Below are 25,725 nucleotides of genomic sequence, written 5' to 3'. Positions count from 1 at the left end.
GGCGTTGAGGGGATCTGGTTTGGTGGCTGCAGGATTAAATCTCTGCTTTTTGCCGATGATGTGGTCCTGATGGCTTCATCTGGCCAGGATCTTCAGCTCTCACTGGATCGGTTTGCAGCCGAGTGTGAAGCGACTGGGATGGGAATCAGCACCTCTAAGTCCGAGTCCATGGTTGGGGAGGAAATTTTGCCCCAAGTGGAGGAGTTCAAGTACCTCGGAGTCTTGTTCACGAACGAGGGAAGAGTGGATCGTGAGATCGACAAGCGGATCGGTGCGGCGTCTTCAGTAATGCGGACGCTGTATCGATAGTGAAGAAGGAGCTGAGCCGGAAAGCAAAGCTCTCAATTTACCGGTCAATCTACATTCTCATCCTCACCTATGGTCATGAGCTTTGGGTTATGACCGAAAGGACAAGGACAAGTTTCCTCCGCCTGGTGGCAGGAGTCTCCCTTAGAGATAGGGTGAGAAGCTCCGTCATTCGGGAGGAGCTCAAAGTAAAGCCGCTGCTCCTCCACATCGAGAGGAGCCAGATGAGGTGGTTCAGGCATCTTGTCAGGATGCCACCCGAACGCCTCCCGAGGGAGGTGTTTCGGGCACGTCCGACCGACAGGTGGCCACGGGGAAGACCCAGGACACGTTGGGAAGACCATGTCTCCCGGCTGGCCTGGGAACGCCTTGGGATCCCCTGGGAGGAGCTGGACGAAGTGGCAGGGGAGAGGGAAGTCTGGGATGGATGGATGGATGCAACACATACGATTTCTTACATTATAAGACCTACGTATATAGTTGTTTTAAGTAACATTTGAAGATTGATTCAAAAATAATGTGAAACCATCAAAGCAGTCGACCTTAACTTTGGATGGAGCCCAAAAGTAAGCTGCATAAATCATTTCATGGAATAACTGTCAAATACAGTTGGCTCTCGTATCAACTGGATGCTGGATGGAAAGCCACAGTAAATATGAACAAAATAATTGTTCCTTTAGTACGTTCGTGTCTACAATTTAGACGGTCAGGACCCACTTTAGTCGCTAAGTGCTTGCATATACTGTAGTTTACCAACGCAGCATGTTGGAACAGTCCCAATCTTTCACAAGCGGGACAGATGAAGGGTCACCTGGAAGGTTTAAGAGGACGGGCCTGTTTTATAATATCTCAGTCATCAAAATTTACCCAGATTACCCCGAGTTCCGAGGATAATCCTGCTTTCAAAAGCCAAATCATGTCGTAACACACGCAGTACATGCGCACACTTAATAGTAGCAATTCATTGTGTGTTGTTTGTTTCAACATGCACGTCTGCACCAATTTGACTTGTCATGCAAACCGGCGGCTCCAAATCTGACGCCGGGGAGGGGAAAAAAAAGTTCTGTTAGACACGCACTTTTTACTTTCCTCCTCCCAGCGGAATCAATCCCGCCGAGCACCTCACAATCACACTTCATCCATCAGCTCCCCCGCCTTTGTCTCGCTATTGACTCGCCACAAGTGAGCATCCTCCACGAGATACAAAGACGGACGCAGACGCCAGGTCCCGGGCGTCTTCACAGCTCACACTTAGAAAGACAATACTGCACTGCAGGGAAGCCAGCTTGGTAAAAGGAGGTGGGGAGAAGGTGAGAGGGTCTTGCATATTGGTGCACAGTGGGGGGGCGGTCTAGCTTTAACTGGACTCATAGGAGTCCAGAAGGTATTCAATTTAGCTTAAGTAGCTGGTAGAGGATGAGTCACCTACTTGCTAAGAATTAAGGACACTTGCCATTGACGGTGTTGATTCAGGACACCTCCACTTTAAATGTCAGAAGGAATATATTTAGATATAGTTCCATATTTTATTGTTAGAGATTTTACCAATCAGGTGGAACTTGTCTGTAGGGAGGATGGGACGACACTACAGTACTTAGTAGCAGGCGCTTAGCACCACATTCTGGGCCCCCGTACACACAACTCGTAAAGGCTCCCTAAATATGTGTCTCCTGTATTTAAAAAATAGTGATGCAAGTTTTTAACTTTAATTGAGGGTCCTTGAATGCACCACAGTAATGGGCAATGTGATGCAAAAGTGAAAGTGCAAAAGAAACTCTTCAAACTTAAAGGGGAACATTATCACAATTTCAGAAGGGTTAAAACCATTAAAAATCAGTTCCCAGTGGCTTATTTTATTTTTCAAAGTTTTTTTCAAAATTTTACCCATCACGCAATATCCCTAAAAAAAGCTTCAAAGTGCCTGATTTTAACCATCGTTATATACACCCGTCCATTTTCCTGTGACGTCACATAGTGAAGCCAACACAAACAAACATGGCGGATAGAACAGCAAGTTTATAGCGACATTAGCTCGGATTCAGACTCGGATTTCAGCGGCTTAAGCGATTCAACAGATTACGCATGTATTGAAACGGATGGTTGTAGTGTGGAGGCAGGTAGCGAAAAACGAAATTGAAGAAGAAACTGAAGCTATTGAGCCATATCGGTTTGAACCGTATGCAAGCGAAACCGACGAAAACGACACGACAGCCAGCGACACGGGAGAAAGCGAGGACGAATTTGGCGATCGCCTTCTAACCAACAATTGGTATGTGTTTGTTAGGCATTAAAGGAAACTAACAACTATGAACTAGGTTTACAGCATATGAAATACATTTGGCAACAACATGCACTTTGAGAGTGCAGACAGCCCAGTTTTCATCAATTAATATATTCTGTAGACATACCCTCATCCGCTCTCTTTTCCTGGGGGTCTGGCGGCAGATTTCTTTGACTTTATCGTTGGAAATGCATCTGCTTTGAGTGTCGCAGGATATCCACACATTCTTGCCATCTCTGTCGTAGCATAGCTTTCGTCGGTAAAGTGTGCGGAACAAACGTCTAATTTCTTGCCACTTTCGCATCTTTGGGCCACTGGTGCAACTTGAATCCGTCCCTGTTCGTGTTGTTACACCCTCCGACAACACACCGACGAGGCATGATGTCTCCAAGGTACGGAAAACAGTCGAAAAAACGGAAAATAACAGAGCTGTGTTTGAGAAAATGGCGGATTGCTTCCCGATGTGACGTCACGTTGTCATCGCTCCGAGAGCGAATAATAGAAAGGCGTTTAATTCGCCAAAATTCACCCATTTAGAGTTCGAAAATCGGTTAAAAAAATATATGGTCTTTTTTCTGCAACATCAAGGTATATATTGACGCTTACATAGGTCTGGTGATAATGTTCCCCTTTAAAGTTTTTACAAAGTACAAAGAAGAAGAACCATGATAAACATTCTGAATGTATGTCATCCATCTGTTCTTTCATTCTCAAAATAATCTTACTTATCTCGTCATATGAAATATAACTTACTTCACCAATGATTATTTATTTATTTATTTTTATTGTGATTACTTATGGAGTATATTGTGAATAAATTGAGAACAGGAAGTGAACAAAAGTTTTAGCAACTGCTATGTAAAAGAAAAGGGGTAGGATTAAATTGTGAAAAGAGAAACTGGAAATTGTGATGTATCATGTTGTATGCTTGCATGTTCCAAATAAACTCAAACTCAACTCAACTCAAAGTTATACATAACTTTCTCCTATGCTGCCACAAATCGATGTTATATCACCCTCATTCCCTGAAGTAGTAGTAGAAAATCTGTACAACCTTTTAAATATATTTTTTAAACATAATTAGAGCCCTCTAAACATGAAATACCACCCATATAGTCCTCCAAACGTTGTCACCCGGCCACTAGAACACGGCCACTGCGTAGAAAAAAAATGGTCACATCCTGGGTAATTCCTCTTAAGTTAGAACCAGGCTTCCATGGGCTGAAAAACAGGCTGTGGAGGTTGCCCTCTAGTGGGTTTTTCGGACCACCACACACTGCCAGGAAAGCCCGGAATTCAGGGTATAACACTGTTTTATTTTCATCAATCGTGCAAGGCTTTTGCTTTCCAGCATAATGTATTTTTCTGAGTGCGTGTCTCTCTCTCTCTCTGGCTCCCACTCCAACTACGTGTCTCGTGCCGGCTGCTGCTAATAAAGGTGACAGGTGATTAGATAACAAGGCCCACCTGGGCCATCCACTCACCTGTAGCTGTCTTCGAGGCCGGTCCATACATACCCCGTTCCGCGGCAGGCCCGCAGGCCACGCCTCCCTCCACACAGGCGTTTGTTGTTCTGCCAAAAGTTGGTCAACTTGACAGTTGCGGCTACAGTCATCAGCCGTGTTGTTAGCATCGCGTGTACCACGTTGTCCTTCCACGTCGTCCTTCCACGTCGTTCACGGCAAAGGCTCACCAATGTCGTGTGGAGGAAGGGCAACAACAGAGTTCATCTCCACCTAGCATTGTCCTAACAGCTGTTAGTGGTCTCATTAAGTGCCCACCAGTACTGGTCGCATCTCGTCTTTTGACAAGTCCCAGCAATGATCACCATAGATAAGGTGCATCAAAAAGTTGTTCTGCTAAAAGTTGGTCAACTTGATTGTCACGGTGAAGATACAGTAACGCGGAGGTTGTTAGCGTTGTTCACCCTTAACCTGCAAACGGAAGTCCGGCTTGGTGAATATCTTTAAATATTGCCACAATTCAAGATTCAAGATTCAATATGCTTTATTATTGTGCATTCTTTAACATGTACAAGACCTATAAGAACTGAAATGTCATTTTTGACACAGTCCCACTAAGAGCAGACATACGTTGCAGGGAGACAAGACGGGACCGCCAACGGGTCAGCCACTTACAGTGCTCCTTAAAAAAGGTGGGAAAAAGGTGATATTTGGAAAGGGGGGAAGAGTAAAAAAAATATCAGTCTAAGGCTGGACACTCGGGAGGGGTCCAGAATGAGTCCAAGGAAAAAACCTCACATAGCATAGCACACATAAACATGATAGATATAATCACAACAACTCGCAACAGAGGGGGGGGGGATTTGGGGCCCTGGAGGCCGGCTTGCTGCTATAAAGCGCTACTCAGCCGTCCATAACCCCGAAGAGGAATTAAGCAGTGGTGAAGGTGTTGATTGGGGAAGGGGCGAGTGCGTGCATGTATGCCCAATTAACTTGGGTGAGATGTTGAAATGTTTTTGTGGACTGGGGCCGATCTCAAAGTTCGACACCAGGTGTTATTGAAAAAAAGGAAGGTCAAAAGCGTCCATCGTTGAGGAGTCCTCGGGGGAGTTTTTCAGAACAGCCTGTTCCTGCGTCAAGGCCATTCGAGGGAGTCAAATCGTAGATTAGGATGTTGTTTTCTTCTGCTCTGTGTCCGTGTTGGTTCTCTCAAATTCAATTTAATTCTTCTTCTCAGCAAGCTTCTCCATGATGAGATCGATTTTGCGATTCAGATCAGAAATCGCCACAGTCTGTGTTCTCACACCCTGGCCCAATCCTTCCATTGTGACGAACAGCCGTTGGGCTCCTTGAGTGGCTGCCATCGTCTTCCGAATTTGACGATACACCAGAGCAATGCCCAGCCCAATCAGCAGGTGCCCCGCGATCACGGTTCCAAACAAGTAGATGTCTTCCACGTCCTCGATGGAAAGGACTGAGAGGCACATGATTCTCCATTTATCCCAGGAGTCTCTCACGTACCCCGCAGCAATGGTTCCATCAGGGCAGCCAGGCTCCCCCGAACCTCTTTTCCTTGTCGAAAAGACTTTGTCAATTGCGTCGAGAGTCCAGCTGATCATATCCATGTTTGATGTTTAGATTTGAGGACAGGGCAAAGAAAGAGGCTTCAAAAAAGTTCAGACAAGACAAAACGAAGAAAGCAAGCAGGGAAGGAGGGAGCGGAGAAAAATGTGACCGCCCTCACCAAGAGGCAAGACAGAAAAACATAATAGAAATGAAGACAAATACATCACTGAGACATCAGTGAGACTGAATTGAACATGTAATTTAGGCTAAAAATTTAAATTATACATAACTTTCTCCTATGCTACCACAAATCGATGTATTATATTTGTACCTTTTTTCTATCACCTCATTGTTCCAAAGTGCTGGCGCTGTGTGGGAATGCTTAGGTACTGTCTACATTAACCCAAATAACTCCTTAAACGATGAACTATTTAGCCTAAACCCCAGGTCAGCCACACTAACCCATCGTTTTTACACAGGTAAGTTCGCCATCTATTTCTTGAATCTCCGGCTCTTAGCTCTGTATGGACTCATTGATCGTTTATAAACAGAGTTCGGAGAGGAAGTGACGTCAGAAAGAACGGGCCACAGCCAGCTTTATAACAACCAGTTTCCACTCGGTGGTAACCACTAGAAAGACGGAGGCGAATCATCCAGATATGCCCGTCTTTCTCCTTTTTCTACATCAGGGGTGTCAAAGTCAAGGCACGCGGGCCAGATTCGGCCCGCAAATGAATTATCTATGAAATGTGATTAGTATTAGAACCGGCCCGCAGGCCACAGCCGCCTGCTGCTGTTTTGCACGCACCAATACTCTACTTTTGTGTAACCGTTTTGAAAACAAATGATAAATGTATGCATTATCCTGTTAGAGTGCACAATCACAGAGAACTTACAAGCAGACACAGTGTGTAGACAGAAAAGGGAGAACGGACACATTTTGGCTTAAAAACTAACGATAAAGATGAAGTTATAACATTGAAACACCCTCAGGAAGAGGTGCTTTAAGACATGGCTAGCTCGCTAGCGGCTGAAGTCCATCCGCAGTCTGCAGTGTTTTAGCTACCGTATTTTCCGCACTATAAGGCGCACCTAAAAACCACAAATTTTCTCAAAAGCTGACAGTGCGCCTTATAACCCGGTGCGCTTTATATATGGATAAATATTAAGATTCATTTTCATAAAGTTTAGGTCTCGCAACTACGGTAAACAGCCGCCATCTTTTTTCCCCGTAGAAGAAGCGCGCGGTGCATGCTGGGATATGTGACGTTTCATTTCCATTTGTGTGTTTATGTAAAGACCCCAAAATGGCTCCTATTAAGTGTGTTGTCTGTCTAATTATAAATAATGCAGACGAGGCGTGTTAACTGAGTTCTCAACGTTTACTCACAGCGTGCTCATAACCACATTCTAACTCCCAGCATACAACAACGCTTCTCAGGGCTACCGCGCATGCTCGTAACTATCGTTGCATGCTGGGTAGTGTAGTTGTTATATTTGCTAGCTCATAACAGCACATTAAGAGACACGCTTACGCGCTTAATTCAATACTCGCCGTCATTCCGGGTGGATTGACAAAAGACCTCCAGCCGCTAGATATTGGTGTCAACAGGGCATTCGAAGCTAGACTGCTAACTGCGTGGGAACAGTGGATGACGAAGAAGCGCGCGGTGCATGCTGGGATATGTGACGTTTCATTTCCATTTGTGTGTTTATGTAAAGACCCCAAAATGGCTCCTATTAAGTGTGTTGTCTGTCTAATTATAAATAATGCAGACGAGGCGTGTTAACTGAGTTCTCAACGTTTACTCACAGCGTGCTCATAACCACATTCTAACTCCCAGCATACAACAACGCTTCTCAGGGCTACCGCGCATGCTCGTAACTATCGTTGCATGCTGGGTAGTGTAGTTGTTATATTTGCTAGCTCATAACAGCACATTGAGAGACACGCTTACGCGCTTAATTCAATACTCGCCGTCATTCCGGGTGGATTGACAAAAGACCTCCAGCCGCTAGATATTGGTGTCAACAGGGCATTCGAAGCTAGACTGCTAACTGCGTGGGAACAATGGATGACAGAAGGCGAACACACCTTCACTAAGACGAGGAGGCAGCGCCAGACGACGCCAACATCTGCCAGTGGATCGTAAATTTGCCCAACTTTTCACTTCGGACACCGAAGACGAAGGATTTACGAATGAAGAATAACTTCAGAAAGTGAGCGCTATGTTTATTTTGTGTGTTGTGACATTAACGTTCGAGCAACATTATGTTGCTATTGCTCTGCACTATTTTGAATTTTACTATGTTTGTGATTGCACATTTGCGTACATTTTGGGAGTGAACAGAGTTGTTAGAACGCTGGTTTTTAATATATTATTAAAGTTTGACTGACCTATCTGACTGTTTTTTTGACATTCCCTTTAGCGCAGCGTAGGCGCGGCTTATAGTCCGGGGCGGCTTATTGGTGGACAAAGTTATGAAATATGCCATTCATTGAAGGTGCGGCTAATAATCCGGTGCGCCTTATAGTGCGGAAAATACGGTACTTCTAAATCACTAAGCCTTGCCTCCGTGACGACAAATAAAGTAAGTTTCTTACAAGTATAATCCCTGCAGGACGATGAATAGCTAAACATGCTTCACTACACACCGTAGCTCACCAGCGTCAAAATGTAAACAAATGCCATTGGTGGATCTACACCTAACATCCACTGTAATGATACCAGGTACAATAGCGTATCTAGTCAATACTACTATGATTACGTCTATATTTGTTGGCATCACAACATCTTCTTTCGTTTAAAAAAATATATGTTATGTTTATACACTCAGGAAATATGTCCCTGGACACATGAGGACTTTGAATATGACCAATGTATGATCTGTAAAGACTTGGTATCGGATTGATACCCAAATTTGTGGTATCAACCAAAACTAATGTAAAGTATCAAACAACAGAAGAATAAGTGATTATTACATTTTAACAGAAGTGTAGATAAAACATGTTAAAAGAGAAAGTAAGCAGATATTAACAGTGAATGAACAAGTAGATTAGTAATTTGTTTTCTACCACTTGTCCTTAATAATGTTGACAAAATAATAGAATGGAAAATGACACAATATGTTACTGCATACGTCAGCAGCTAAATTAGGAGCCTTGTTTGCTTACTTACTAGTAAAAGACAAGTTGTCTTGTACGTTCACTATTTTATTTAAAGGCCTACTGAAATGCGATTTTCTTATCTAAACGGGGATAGCAGGTCCATTCTATGTGTCATACTTGATCATTTTGCGATATTGCCATATTTTTGCTGAAAGGATTTAGTAGAGAACATCGACGATAAAGTTCGCAACTTTTGGTCGCTGATAAAAAAGCCTTGCCTGTACCGGAAGTAGCAGACGAGTAGCGTGACGTCACAGGTTGTGGAGCTCCTCACATCTGCACATTGTTTACAATCATGGCCACCAGCAGCGAGAGCGATTCGGACCGAGAAAGCGACAATTTCCCCATCAATTTGAGCGAGGATGAAAGATTTGTGGATGAGGAAAGTGAGAGTGAAGGACTAGAGGGCAGTGGGAGCGATTCAGATAGGGAAGATGCTGTGAGAGGCGGGTGGGACCTGATATTCAGCGGGGAATGACTAAAACAGTAAATAAACACAAGACATATATATACTCTATTAGCCACAACACAACCAGGCTTATATTTAATATGCCACAAATTAATCCCGCATAACAAACACCTCCCCCCTCCCATCCATATAACCCGCCAATACAACTCAAACACCTGCACAACACAGTCAATCCCACAGCCCAAAGTACCGTTCACCTCCCCAAAGTTTATACAGCACATATACTTCCCCAAAGTCCCCAAAGTTACGTACGTGACATGCATATAGCGGCACGCACGTACGGGCAAGCGATCAAATGTTTGGAAGCCACAGCTGCATGCGTACTCACGGTACCGCGTCTGCATATCCAACTCAAAGTCCTCCTGGTAAGAGTCTCTGTTGTCCCAGTTCTCCACAGGCCAATGGTAAAGCTTTACTGTCATCTTCCGGGAATGTAAACAATGAAACACCGGCTGTGTTTGAGTTGTTGCACCTACAGCTTTCTTCTTTGCTGTCTCCATTGTTCATTGAACAAATTGCAAAAGATTCACCAACACAGATGTCCAGAATACTGTGGAATTTTGCGATGAAAACAGACGACTTAATAGCTGGCCACCATGCTGTCCCAAAATGTCCTCTACAATCCGTGACGTCACGCCCTGACGACATCATACCGAGACATTTTCAGCAGGATATTTTGCACGGAATTTTAAATTGCACATTAGTAAGCTCACCCGGCCGTATTGGCATGTGTTGCAATGTTAAGATTTCATCATTGATATATAAACTATCAGACTGCGTGGTCGGTAGTAGTGGGTTTCAGTAGGCCTTTAAGGACAAACTTGCAGTAAGAAACATGTTTAATGTACCGTAAGATTTTTTGTTAAAATAAAGCCAATAATGCAATTTTTTGGTCTCCTTTATTTAGAAAAGTATCGAAAAGTACCGGTATCGGTACCAAAATATTGGTATCGGGACAACACTAGTAACTAGTATATCATGCAAAAGCGCAGATTCCAACCATTGTAATACTTTTTATAGTTCAAGGAAGTAAATAAGTAAGGTTGGCCAAGTTAGCGCAAATGCATCCCCTTGTCAGGACTTGGACTATGGCGTGGTTTGTTCTCCCGTGGTGCAAATGAACATTTGGACCAGACATGGCGTGAGGGTGAAGACATTATTTATTTTACACTAACAAAGGAACAAAAAAGCGCGCTCAAGGCGGAAGTACAAACTTGACTAACGAAACAAAAGGACTTGCACGTGGGCAAAAAACTATGGACATGAACAAAGGTCGTTAACTGTGGCATGAATGGAAAAAAACTTACTTGACAGGGCATGAAGTGCGCAGAGGTAAACAGAGTGAGAAGCAGAAAGTCTGGGGTGTGATGTCGCCAGGGAGACTTCCTGGCAACAATGGGTTTAAATAATAGTGACATGATTAAAGACAGGTGCGTGAGTCGTGAGGGCAGGTGAAAACTAATGGGTTGCTATGGTGACAAACAAGAGTGCACAATGAGTCCAAACGTGGAACAGGTGAAACTAATGGGTAACCATGGAAACAAGACAAGGGAGTGAAAAGCCAGAAACTAAAGAGTCCAATAACTAAACAAAACAAAACAAAACATGATTACACAGACATGACACCCCTTGAGATTTGATATGTTATCTTTGATATTCACATGTTATATTTTATTCTCCAAGGCCCATTTTTAGGTTTAAGAAGGTGAACTCGTTTTGACAAATGTGAAGCTCAGAGCTAAATAAATGTCACAGCAGCTACACGAGGTATTGCATGCAGTTGCACACGCTGGCTCCATCCCTTGTTCATCCATGTGAAGGGTGGGATTACGGATTTGATTCATGGACTCATTGTCTTCCTTCCCGCGGCCAGATTTCCGTCTGGTAATCAGGCCGAGAGCATCTGACACAGGTATTCTCCCGTCTCGCCTGAGACGGTGTAAACGACTACCCCGGGGGTGCTTTGCGTTGCCAGCGCGGGGGATTGGGCGCCTGCTCGTGTTATGATTAGTAAATGCCTTCAGACAAAGCCACACCGAGAGGAAATGGACGCGGAGCTGTGCTGAGGCGATTTGGAGTGGCAAAATGTCGACCGGAGCCATCAGGCTCGAATGGATAATAGAGATCAGGCGGCATCGCAAAGATGCTTCGTCTCCGGCTTGGTGCCACGTGCGCCTGCGAGCGAGTGTCAGCCAGGTCTTAAAGGTGTATCTCCAAACACCCTGTGGCTAAACTCCTAATGTCCTCCGTAATTGATCGGCCGGCGACTGTTTTAATCATTCACTGCGGTGAATCTGATAGAGCGTGAAATAAAGGCTGACATTCCTTTATTAATCCTTGAGGGCGCCCGAGATAAATCTGGAAGTGGACTTCATTGTGTTCAATAAAAAAAAAAGATGATGAGCGCCGTCCTGTCAAATGCGACCCGGGTCGAGAGCCGCTCAGCCCTCCCGGGGGCGCTTCATTTGCGAGGAGGACGTAATCAGCCGACCAGAACAAACACTTTATGTTGGCTCGTGCAATTCAGGATGCTTTATAATGCCTTTAAATTACTTCGCTGATTATAGGTTTATTAGGCACAGCAGGTGGAATAAATCTCTTTGGTTTTATTTGTGAAAATGCAGCCGGTGTAGATGAATGAGTTTAAAAAGGTGCAGTAGCATCGCTGGTGTTGCCATGGCGACCCGCATCACCGACTGCCACAGTCCAATAAGCCAGCCGTGGTTTTCATTTAACAAATGCGCCTTCACTGCTGTCTATTGTTTTTTTAATTTAACAGTCAGTGACACATCACAGCCATAGAGGGAGCCCTAGAGCACTAAATAACAACTGTCCAACTGAAAGCATGTACACGGTTTTATGCAAAAACTCACGAAAAGTGGAGGTTCAGCACATGTTTTTCTTTGTGGTCATCAGCATATCTAAAGTACTGTGTCACTTTTATGGCCTGTATATTGTATAGGACAGGGGTCGGCAACCCGCGGCTCTTTGATCACTCTGATGCGGCTCAGCTGCATACTTGCCGACCCCCCCGATTTTCCCGGGAGACTTCCGGATTTCAGTGCCTCTCGCAGAAACTCCCGGGATTAATATTGTCCGATTTTCACCCTTACAATAATAATAAGGGCGTGCCATGATGGTAAAGCATTTAACGCCCTCTACAATCTGTATTAACTGCGTGCAAGCCTAGCCTTTAGTTATATGCATCTTCTGCTTGCACACGTAAGTGACAGCAAGGCATACTTGGTCAACAGCCACACAGGTTACACTGACCGTGGCCATATTAGAAAACTTTAACACTCTTATTAATAATGCGCCACACTTTGAACCAAAACCAAACAAGAATGACAAACACATATCGGGAGAACATCTGCACCTTAACACAACATAAACACAACAGAACAAATATCCAGAACCCCATGCAGCCCTGACTCTTCCGGGCTACATTATACACCCCTGCTACCACCAACCCCCGCCCCACCCCAACTCTGCTCCCTCACACATCAACCCCCCCCCTCTGTGCGTCGGTTGAGGTGGGCGGGGTAAGAGTCTCTGTTATCCCAGTTCTCCACGGGCCAATGGTAAAGCTTGACTGTCATCTTCCGGGAATGTAAACAATGAAACACCGGCTGTGTTTGTGTTGCTGCAGCCGCCCGCAACACACCGCTTCCCACCTACAGCTTTCTTCTTTGCTGTCTCCATTGTTCATTGAACAAATTGCAAAAGATTCACCAACACAGATGTCCAGAATACTGTGGAATTTTGCGATGAAAACAGACGACTTAATAGCTGGCCACCATGCTGTCCCAAAATGTCCTCTACAATCCGTGACGTCACGCGCCGACGTCATCATACCGAGACGTTTTCAGCAGGATATTTCACGCAAAATTTAAAATTGCACTTTAGTAAACTAACCCGGCCGTATTGGCATGTGTTGCAATGTTAAGATTTCATCATTGATATATAAACTATCAGACTGCGTGGTCGGTAGTAGTGGGTTTCAGTAGGCCTTTAAGTTGCGTTGCATTACATTATGTTGCATTGCACTACATTGCATTGCAGTACATTACCTTAAGTTGCATTGCAATACATTATGTTGCATTATGTTGTGTTGCGGTACATTATAATGCTTTGTGGTACATTATGTTGCGTTGTATTACAAAAGTACATTGCATTGCATTGCACTACATTACATTACATTACATTGTGTTGTAATACATTATGTTGCATTGTATTAAATTACGTTGTGTTGCAGTATATAATGATGTGTCATATTACATTATGTTGCATTGCAGTACATTATCTTGTGTTGCAGTACATTACATCGTGATGCACTACATTGCGTTGCACTACATTACCTTAAGTTGCATTGCAATACATTATGTTGCATTGCGTTACATTCACCTTGTGTTGCGGTACATTACAATGCATTGTGGTACATTATGTTGCGTTGTAGTACATTACATTGCATTGCGCTACATTACATTACATTGTGTTGCAATACAGCATGTTACATTTAGAGATGTCCAATAATGACTTTTGCCGATATCCGATATTCCGATATTGTCCAACTCTTTAATTACCGATACCGATTATCAACCGATACCGATATCAACCGATATATACAGTCGTGGAATTAACACATTATTATGCCTAATTTGGACAACCAGGTATGGTGAAGATAAGGTACTTTTAAAAAAAATTTATAAAATAAAATAAGATAAATAAATTAAAAACATTTTCTTGAATAAAAAAGAAAGTAAAACAATATAAAAACAGTTACATTGAAACTAGTAATTAATGAAAATTAGTCAAATTAACTGTTAAAGGTTAGCACTATTAGTGGACCAGCAGCACGCACAATCATGTGTGCTTACGGACTGTATCCCTTGCAGACTGTATTGATATATATTGATATATAATGTAGGAACCAGAATATTAATAACAGAAAGAAACAACCCTTTTGTGTGAATGAGTGTGAATGGGGGAGGAAGGTTTTTCGGGTTGGTGCACTAATTGTAAGTGTATCTTGTGTTTTTTATGTTAATTTCATAAAAAAAACAAAAAAACGATACCGATAATAAAAAAAAAACGATACCGATAATTTCCGATATTACATTTTAACGCAGTAGCTGAGGTAGGCTCCAGCGCCCTCCGCGACCCCAAAGGGAATAAGCGGTAGAAAATGGATGGATGGGCATTTTAACGCATTTATCGGCCGATAATATCGGCCTACCGATATTATCGGACATCTCTAGTTGCATTGTATTATATTACGTTGTGTTGCAGTATATTATCTTGTGTTGCAGTACATTACATCGCGATGCACTACATTGCGTTGCACTACGTTACCTTAAGTTGCGTTTCAATACATTATGCTGCATTGCATTACGTTGCGTTGTGTTGCGGTACATTACAATGCATTGTGGTACATTAGGTCATACTTGCCAACCCTCCCGGATTTTCCGGGAGACTCCCGAAATTCAGCGCCTCTCCCGAAAACCTCTCTCGAAAATCTCCCGAAAGGTCCGCTTTCCCACAATATAAACGGTGTGCCTGCCCAATGACGTTATAACTGTAGAATGATCCAGGGCGAGTTCTTGGTTCCTTATGTGGGTTTATTGTTAGGCAGTTTCATTAACGTCCTCCCAGCGCGGTAACAACACACAACAACAGCAGTCACGTTTTGGTCTACTGTAAACAGCAATGTTGTGACACTCTTAAACAGGACAATACTGCCATCTGGTGCATTTGATGAAAGCACTTTTGTGCGTGCCACACAGCAATGCATCATCAGAGAGGGTGTTCAGCATGGTTAGAAAAATAGTGACAGAGAATAGAACAAGGATGGACAATTCAACCCTTAACTCAACAAGTATATGTGTAAATAAATGAACACTGAAAGTCAAGTATTTATTTTATATATATATATATATATATATATATATATATATATATATATATATATATATATATATATATATATATTTACAATAAAAGAAATATATATTTATAGCTAGAATTCACTGAAAGTCAAGTATTTCTTGTATATATATATATATATATATATATATATATATGAAATACTTGACTTGGTGAATTCTAGCTGTAAATATACTCCTCCCCTCTTAGCCACGCCCCCAACCACGCCCCTCCCCCACCTCCCGAAATCGGAGGTCTCAAAGTTGGCAAGTATGCATTAGGTTGTGTTGTAGTACATGACATTGCATTGCGCTACACTACATTACGTTGCGTCGCAATTACCGGTAATTATGTTACATTGCATTGTGTTACATTGCATTACATTACGTTGTGTTGCAGTACATCATGTTGCATTGCATTTTATCATGTTGTGTTGCAGTACATTATGCTGAGTTACATAATGACAGTTTTTTCAATTTAGATGATGTTTCTGACATGAATACTGGAGGTTGCCAACTTCAACCAAAGAATGAAAGTACTCTAAATTGAATGCAAAAATGTTTTCCATTAAAAGCTGACTATCTTCACATTTGGATCCTCCCAAAACGTCCACCGAACTCAGCACTATCTGTATCTCACTTTCGAGAACCGTTTTTACTATCTTTCTCCAAGTTTTTACAAGCTTCGCCTGCTGACAGATTCCCGTCATCAAAATTCGTGATTTTTTTTTTTTTTCAAAGAGCGCCAAAAGCACCAAATAAACCGTCGGTAGCGCAGCAAGCCGCCTTCTATTTAAGAGCGAGCCCACCTCTGTCAGAAAAGCAATTACTAGTGAGGACTTTCATTTTCATTTAAATGAGATTACATTACAGCGACATGAAAAAAGGGGCACTGTCGGGATGGGGGGGACACCAGTGCTGCTTTTTTTATCAGCCCCCCAGGCCCCTTGCCCTCTTCCAGCAGACGGATGCAGCGTAGCTGTTTGAGGGCGTATGTCAGAGTGTGTGATACATGCCTATGTGAGATAGCGCCATGCATCCTCCAGCTAGCAGCGTGCGAGACGGAAGGGAGAACAATTACTGCGACGCTTGCAGCTCAAATCAATATGAGAAGAAAAAAAGTATTTACAAAGCAGTAGCAGCCAGCAGTGACATAAAGCTTTACGATGTGTCATTTTTCAACTTTTATTTTCACCAACCTCACTCTAATCCTCGCAGCCACTCGCGTGTTTTCATTCAAAGCTGCTGCATCGGCACTCGCTGCTAAACAGATTTTTTTTTTTTTCTTCTTATCTCCCTGAAGGTGAATTTCCGAGACTTGTGTTGGTTGGCTGGTGTCAGTTAGCTAGCAGGATTACGCAAAAAAAACAAAAAACACAGTCGAATTCAATGACTCACTCAGGTGACGCATGTGCATAGCAAGAACCCACAAAAGTTTGGTGCACATCCACTTTAAAACATACCAGTGATGTCCTACTTTGTCCGACTTTAATAAATACCCCTCAAAATACCATAATTTATGTCACCACATGACCACGGCTGGAAAAATGCTATACAGAAACCAGTGACGTGCGGTGAGGTTCATGACTGGTGAGGCACTGACTTCATCACAGTCAGATTTACAAACATATGAACCCTAAAGAGTATCTTATTCACCATTTGATTGGCAGCAGTTAACGGGTTATGTTTAATAGTTCATACCAGCATTCTTCCCTGCTTGGCACTCAGCATCAAGGGTTGGAATTGGGGGTTAAATCACCAAAAATTATTCCCGGGCACAGTGCCGCTGCTGCCCACTGCTCCCCTCACCTCCCAGGGGGTGATCAAGGGATGGGTCAAATTTCACCACACCTAGTGTGTGTGTGACAATCCTTGGTACTTTAACTAAACTTTAACTTTACACATACAAACTGTAGCACACAAAAAAGCACATTTAATTACACATTTAATAAGTGTGGGAACAGTGGTGTTGGTGTTGGAGGAGTTGTGAATGAATGAAATATGAAATCCGTGCTGCAGTCTGCAGGTGTACCTAATGTTGTGTCCCTGCAGTCGTTCACGGCTCCTCCGGCGCGAGCATTGTTGTGTTTGCACTTTTTGGCTTCTTGTTAAGTGACTTTTTTGGGGTGGATTCGGTCTTGCACAATGAGGGTTTGGGTGTGGGCTTTGGTTGGTGTGGCGCTCCCGTCGGGGGGTGCATTCTGCGGCGGGGTTGCATTAACCGGCACCATGAGGCGGGATTACTGCGAGCCTCACACAGTGCGTCTTCGCAGCAGTTTTATGATTGCTCAGCACAAGAAATACGTTACACACATACAGTTGTTGACAAAATACACTGTACATTATATACCTCAGCTAACTAAACTATGGAAATGTATAATATAATTCATATAGCAATACGGTCTCACTGCACAGCAGGCCAGCAGTTAGCCGAGTCCGCAATCCATGTTGAGGCACAACTGAGTGACGTGCCTCAACTGGCTGCTGATCACCGCACCGTCTCTTCTCAGTATTTGAACGGCAAATGTGAAAATTCAGCGATTTTGAATAAAAATAATCTAAAACTGGTGAAGTTAAATGGAAAATAACTTTATAGTATAATCACTGAATACATATAACAATTTAATTAATTTGTTTTCTTTTTACATTTTTTTTCTTTCCATGATGGCAGGTGAAACCCACTTGTGTTCTACTGACCTCAACAGTGTACAAAACAGGCTATATTTCGGCACATTTAAAAATCAATGAACTTAAATTAAAATAATTGTAAAGAACATATTAAATGTGGAAAAATAAATAAATAAAATATTTGAACTTTTTCTTTGTGAGTTAAAAAAGTGAGAACCGATGATTTCTCTGCTGGCCAGGTATGGCTCCAGTGCCCCTTCCTGTTTTTCGCAAATTACAACTTGTGATTGGACTCTCACTTGGGAGTGACAAGTGAAAATCCAATCACAGTCACGTTTAGCGTAAGGCTACCTAGATGGGCTACTGTCAACAACTCGTGATTGATTGGCTATCGCAACTGTCTATGATTTTTTTTTTTATCTCCCTGAAGGTGAATTTACGAGACTTGTGTTGGTTGGCTGGTGTCAGTCAGCTAGCAGGATCATGCAAAAAAAAAAAAAACAGTCGAATTCAATGACTCACTCAGGTGACGCACGTGCATAGCAAGAACCCACAAAAGTTTGGCGCACATCCACATCAAAACATACCAGTGGCGGGCTGTGCGTTTCCCACCCACACTGCAAAAAGTCAGTGTTCCAAAACAAGAAAAAAAAATACAAAAATGAGGGGTATTTTATTTGAACTAAGCAAAATTATCTGCCAATAGAACAAGAAAATTTGGCTTGTCAAGACTTTCTAAAACAAGTCAAATTAGCTAACCTCAATGAACCTAAAAACACCTTTAAAATAAGTATATTCTCACTAATAACAACTGTACTACTATATGAGTACGTATTTTCTATTGTTTCATTGAAAATAAAACAGCAAAGTCCATTTGGCTGTCATCTGTTTTTATATGAGACACAATTGTGTCAAAGTCATGATTTTTTTTTTTACATGCTTGAAATAAGAAATTATTACTTTAAAAAAGTAGTTTAATACTTGTGATTGTTGATGACACAGCTTTGCATCAGTTGATATTCTAGTTTCAAGCACGTTTTACTCAATATAGGTCATAAAATCTCAGCAACAAGCTGGAATATCTTACTGATATCATTTAGGACCAAAACACTTAAAACAAGTAAAACACTCGAACATAAAATCTGCTTAGAGAGAAGAATGATCTTATCAGACAGAAAATAAGCAAATATCACCCTTAATTGAGATATTTAATCTTACTTCGATTTCAGTTTTTGCAGTGTAGGCCTTCAGTGATGTCCTACTTCGTCCGACCAACTTTAATAAATACCCCTCAAAATACCATAATTTATGTCACCACAAGACCACGGCTGGAGAAATGCTATACAGAAACACACTTGTGCACTACTGCGCATTGAATCACCTCAACAGTCGACAAAACAGGCTATATTTTGGCATATTTAAAAATCAATGAATCAGCATTTAAAACATACCGCTTATGTGGTAGTGTCAAAATTAAAATAATTGTAAGGGACATATTAAATGTGGAAAAATAAATAAATAAAATATTTGAACTTTTTCTTTGTGAGTTAAAAAAGTGAGAACTGATGATTTCTCAGCTGGCCGGCTCCAGTGCCCCTTCCTGCTTTTCACAAATTAAAACTTGTGATTGGATTCTCACTTGGGAGTGACAAGTGAAAATCCAATCACAGTCACGTGTAGCGTAAGGCTACCTAGATGGGCTACTGTCAACAACTCGTGATCTGATTGGCTGTTGCAATTGTCTATCAACTGTCTATCCGGCAGAATTCATACAGCGCTGGCAACAAGCTAGCTGAATTCTGATTGGATAAAAGCTCCGACGTAAAAACAAGCAACACTGGAGCCTAATAAGACATGATGAGAATATGATGAATACTTTATGGAATGTAGATTAAAAATAACTTTTATTAATCTATGATCCTGATTTATATTAGGCCAGCAGAGAAGGCCTTGGAGATTGAAACTGAAAGTTACATTGACACATTCTTCTCCACTCTTGCTACCCGCACCTGGTACATCATGACACCATTAAAACTAAGGAGAATAACATGTTTTTCCAATCAATCAAAGTTTATCTATATAGCCTTTAATCACAAATGCCTCAAAAGGCTGCACAAACCACTATGAAATCCTCAGCTCTGATCCCACATCGGGGCAAGAAAAAACTCAACCCAATGGGAACAATGGATGCCGAGTGGATAGGCTTAAAAACGTGGGAGTCCAGTCCATGTATGTGTGTGCATAGATAAGAAACAGTGTTTATTTCTTGGAGCAAAACCAAGGCCATAGCTGGTAACTTCTAAGGCAGTGGTTCTTAACCTGGGTTCGATGGAACCCTAGGGGTTCGGTGAGTCGGGCTCAGGGGTTCGGCAGAGGTCAAAACACACCCGACTCATCGTGTAAATAAAAACTTAACGTTTTACGAATACGGCAACAGCAGAAGTCAGACTGATTTGCAGGTGTGTAATTTGTTGTGAGTTTATGCACTGTGTTGGTTTTGTTCTTTGAACAAGGTGAGGTTCATGCACGGTTCATTTTGTGCACCACTAAAAAAAACATGGTAACACTTTAGTATGGGAAACATATTCACCATCAATTAGTTGCTTATTAACATGCAAATTAGTAACATATTGGCTCTTAACTAGTCATTATTAAGTACTTATTAATGCCTTATTCGGCATGGTCTTATTATAACCCTAACCCTCTAACCCTGGCCGTAACCCTCTAACCCTAACCCTAACCAAATAACTCTAAATTATGTCTCTGTTACTTAGAATATGTTCCCCTAGTGTCCAAAAAACTCTAAATTAAATCTTTGTTACTTAGAATATGTTCCCCTAGTGTCCAAAAAATTCTAAATTAAGTCTTTGTTACTTAGAATATGTTCCCCTAGTGTCCAAAAAACTCTAAATTAAGTCTTTGTTACTTGGAATATGTTCCCCATACTAAAGTGTTACCAAAAACATATAACTTTGTCTTGAATTTGAAAAAAAACAACATTTTATTTTTCACTAAAGAAGGCTTCGGTGAATGCGCATATGAAACTGGTGGGGTTCGGTACCTCCAACAAGGTTAAGAACCACTGTTCTAAGGCGTTCCATTTTGTTCAAAAGTGGTCAAATATTCCTCCAATAGTCCCGTTAATTGGGACGTGCATCCAGGTGAAAATGTCCTGTATGTATTTTAAGGGGTCCCTCTTCAAATTGCTTTGTTTCCTCTTACCATAGTATTCTTTACTATTATTATTAATATTAATACCATAGCAACTAAATTGACTTTTTGAGTCGAAAATCTGCAAATTTTGCAAGCATGAGCATAAATGCAGGTGTGTAGGGTTCCCAGGGCACGGACCTCCCAAAAGTCACTCAGTGGTGAGCCCATGTTGTTGTTTTTGATAATGTTAGCGACACTTAACTCGGGGAATCATTCTCTCTACACAGGATGACTTTAAGTGGAAAAGGCAAAGGATTTAAAAGACTAGTAGATAGTATTTTCTGTTTGGTTTTCGTGTACTATTTATTTTGTTTTTCTCAAACTCGTGTATGCAATAAAATAGAATAAAGAATTAGTGTAAATATTGTGTCGATATTGTTAAACTGTCAACATGAATACATAAAAAAATGTACAGTTAATACATGAGATTGGTATTGGGCGATCTCACTCATGGATAATTGGTATGGAATTCGGCAGCATAAAACCCTCGGGGTTTCCCCGAAACTGCCAAGGTGCCTGGGGCGGTCGGGGCGTGGTTACCATGACACCATCGAGTAATTTGCATAATTTTCTATAACAATATGTTTCTCTCTAAAAAGGCTAAAAAAATGTATACATACGTTTAAAGCAAATTTGTTATTATGAATTTGTGTTAACATGTGTTTTATTGTTATGTTTTAATTGTTGCTTTTTGTACAAGGTACTTTGTTGAGAATTTATTAAGTGTTTACAGACTTTTTAAAATTAAAAAATTAAAAACAACTAGCAACAAATCTAGCATCTTCTCCTGGTGTTATTGTAGAATGTACTCGTGGTTAGAGACTCGACTTCTGTCCCTCGATGTCCCTTTTTTGTTTCTCCACTCGGGCTGCGCCCCGGGCTGATGTAACAGTTGGTTGGGGGCGCATAATAAATGAAAATAACATAACATAACATAACAAGAGAGCCGCAGCGAGCATGACGTCACACTTGCTTGGCGCTGTTGCTCTAGTTTCTCTCCTTAAAAGCCGCCACTGTCTACTTAATATTTACACATTTCGTAGATGACTCTCCGCAGGTATATCTGCAATGTATATGAAAATCACGTCCACATCACAGACATGCTGACAACGCTCCAGACAAAGCCGTGCTTTTTTGTTTACATCCGGATTTGGGGGTCAAAGTTTTCGGTACATCACTTGTCAATAGTCCGCAAATAATAGGCTATATTTATCAATTCGTACTATAACGACCAGCTGATGTTAATGCTTTATGTTTGTGTGGTTTGGATTCGATGTCGGTTTTTTCCCATGTTTGCCAACACATCATCCGTGCCTGAAAGGTAATTGGCGGAGAAGGAGGAAGTGTTGTTGCTCTCTCTACAGAGACGAAAGTGTGTAAACGGGAGGTAAAACCTGGTGTTTGTTATCATAAGATTGGTAATAAAAGTTAAAAATAGCAACATACTTTGTGTGATTTCTTCTGGGGGCTACAATATATTACATTACTTTAATTTGTTTTCAAGTAATAGATTAAAAAAAAAATATTTTCAGGTTGTAGCGGTAAAAAAAAAGGACTTGACGACATGCCATGTTCATTTAAATTAGGGGGAAACTCTGAACATGATCGGAACATCCCTGATATTATTATCCCAACTAAGACGCCTTATTGATTGGCTTTAGCACACCAGAAAATTGTGCAAGAATGTGTATTATGATGAAAATTACATATTTTAGTGCTCCCTGGTAAGTTATAAAGTATTATCATCCAACACCAGTGTGTCTGATTGGCATGAAATTTGGTCTAGTTTGCACCTAAATTGCCTTTTTCACAAATTAAAAATCCAGGCCAATTTTTTTCATGCGAGTGTATTCTGATGAAAACTGTAAGGATCCCTGGTGCAATCCTGGCAATAACTCACTCAGTTGTGCCTTTAGGATACTGGAAAGCCCACAACAATTTGTAGGCACCGACAAAAATTTACAGATTTTAGGTGAGTGTGTTTGGTCGTCGTCCATTTATGCTTGCAGGTGCAACTGAATCAGTCATATTTTTGACATACAGTCACGGTCAAAAGTTTACATACACTTGTAAAGAACATAATGTCATGGCTGTCTTGAGTTTCCAATCATTTCTACAACTCTTATTTTTTTGTGATAGAGTTATTAGAGCACATACTTGTTGGTCACAAAAAAACATTCATGAAGTTTGGTTCTTTTATGAATTTATTATGGGTCTACTGAAAATGTGACCAAATCTGCTGGGTCAAAAGTATACATACAGCAATGTTAATATTTGGTTACATGTCCCTTGGCAAGTTTCTCTGCAATAAGGCGCTTTTGGTAGCCATCCACAAGCTTCTGGTTGAATTTTTGACCACTCCTCTTGACAAAATTGGTGCAGTTCAGCTAAATGTGTTGGTTTTCTGACATGGACTTGTTTCTTCAGCATTGTCCACATGTTTAAGTCAGGACTTTGGGAAGGCAATTCTAAAACCTTAATTCTAGCCTGATTTAGCCATTCCTTTACCACTTTTGACATGTGTTTGGGGTCATTGTCCTGTTGGAACACCCAACTGCGCCCAAGACCCAACCTCCGGGCTGATGATTTTAGGTTGTCTTGAAGAATTTGGAGGTAATCCTCATTTTTCATTGTCCCATTTACTCTCTGTAAAGCACCAGTTCCATTGGCAGCAAAACAGGCCCAGAGCGTAATACTACCACCACCATGCTTGACGGTAGGCATGTTGTTCCTGGGATTAAAGGCCTCACTTTTTCTCCTCCAAACATATTCCTGGGTATTGTGGCCAAACAGCTCAATTTTTGTTTCATCTGACCACAGAACTTTCCTCCAGAAGGTCTTATCTTTGTCCATGTGATGTCAGATGAAATTGAATAATAATAATAATAATAATAGATTTTATTTGTAAAAAAAAAAAAAAAAGCACTTTACATTGAGCAAACAACCTCAAAGTGCTACAGTGTATTGAAAAAAATAATAAAAAGATAATAAATAAATAAATAAAAATAAAAACTAGAACAGCCTAATAGCTAGAACTAGTATGCATATATCTATAAAAAGGCTTTTTTTTTTTTTTTTTTAAAAGAAGGGGTTTTAAGCCTTTTTTAAAAGCATCCACAGTCTGTGGTGCCCTAAGGTGGTCAGGGAGAGCATTCCACAGACTGGGAGCGGCGGAGCAGAAAGCCCGGTCTCCCATAGTTCGTAGCTTTGTCCTCGGAGGTTGGAGGAGGTTAGCCTGTCCGGAGCGGAGGTGTCGGGGGTGAGTAGTTCTTTGAGGTAGAGGGGGGCATTTCAATGTAGGCACTGGTGGGTTAGTAGGGAGACTTTGTATTTAATCCTGAGTGAAATTGACCAAATATTGCAAGCATTGGCAAAAATGTACATCCATCCATCCATCCATTTTCTACCGCTTGTCCTTTTTGGGGTCGCTGGAGCCTATCTCATTCGGCAAATTCAAATAAAAAGACCAATCGACACAATATCCAGTATAGACAATTTCATGACAGGACCCACGGAAATCAGCAAAGACCATAAACTGTCGTCGACTATTTTGGTTTGGATTTGGGCCATTTCCTGTAGTCCGATCCAGGTGTGTTAGCTTTTTGTGATGAATACCACTTGACAGAGCCCAAAGTTGTATGCAACAGTGTTTTTCAACCACTGTGCCGTGGCACACTAGTGTGCAGTGAGATACAGTCTGGTGTGCCGTGGGAGATGATCTAATTTCACCTATTTGGGTTAAAAATATTTTTTGCAAACCAGTAATTATAGTCTGCAAATAATGTGTTGTTGTTGAGTGTCGGTGCTGTCTAGAGCTCGGCAGAGTAACCGTGTAATACTCTTCCATATCAGTAGGTGGCAGCCGGCAGCTAATTGCTTAGTCGATGTCGGAAACAGCGGGAGGCAGGGCGCAGGTAAAAGTGTCTAATGCTTAAACCAAAAATAAACAAAAGGTGAGTGCCCCTAAGAAAATGCATTGAAGCTTAGGGAAGGCTATGCAAAACAAAACTAAAACTGAACTGGCTACAAAGTAAACAAAAACATAATGCTGGACAACAGCAAAGACTTACTGTGGAGCAAAGGCAATGTACATCCGAACATGACATGACAATCAACAATGTCCCCACAAAGAAAGATAAAAACAACTGAAATATTCTTGATTGCTAAAACAAAGTAGATGCAGGAAATATAGCACAAAGGGAGACATGAAACTGCTACAGGAAAATACCAAAAAAAGAGAAAACGCCACCAAAATAGGAGCACAAGACAAGAACTGAAACACTACACACAGGAAAACCGCAAACAACTCAAAATAAGTCACGGCGTGATGTGACAGGTCGTGACAGCACACCTACTTTGAGACAAGAGCTATAGTGATGCATGGTTGGTTATGGTTTAAAGTCATATCCAACGACTTTTTACTGTCAACTGAGTTTCGTTTTTTAATGATTTCCGCTGGTGGTGTTCCTCCGCATTTTTTCAATGAAAAAAAATGTGCCTTGGCTCAAAAAAGGTTGAAAAACACTGGTATACAATACATATTATGTCAAGATGTCTACATTAGCTTTTTGTGTTGAATTCATGTTTTGTCTTTCTCTTCTTCTTTTTTCACGCTATCCCTGACACCTCTGCGTCGCCATCCAGCAGCGGATGAACTTGGCATCGAGTTCATGGGTAAGACACACTCCTCGTCTTTACGTTACGTGCGA

The 25,725-nt window shown here is 41.5% G+C and overlaps 1 protein-coding gene across 4 annotated transcripts in view; it reads left to right on the top strand.

The window, feature by feature from the left end:
* The window catches only part of nrg3b (neuregulin 3b), a 591,304-nt gene that overhangs the window by 481,952 nt on the left and 83,627 nt on the right, over positions 1-25,725 (top strand). For 3 of the 4 annotated variants that reach the window (XM_061966725.2, XM_061966727.2, XM_072914119.1), the window contains one exon: positions 25,661-25,690. In XM_061966725.2, coding sequence (XP_061822709.2) covers positions 25,661-25,690 — 30 coding nt within the window. The remainder of the gene's footprint in view (positions 1-25,660; positions 25,691-25,725) is intronic. The other variant, XM_061966726.2, reaches the window with a different exon arrangement.

The sequence above is a fragment of the Nerophis lumbriciformis genome, linkage group LG11 (assembly GCF_033978685.3).
Source record: "Nerophis lumbriciformis linkage group LG11, RoL_Nlum_v2.1, whole genome shotgun sequence".
In the NCBI taxonomy this organism is placed as follows: Eukaryota; Metazoa; Chordata; class Actinopteri; order Syngnathiformes; family Syngnathidae; genus Nerophis; species Nerophis lumbriciformis.
This window is presented reverse-complemented; position numbering and strand designations above follow the sequence as displayed.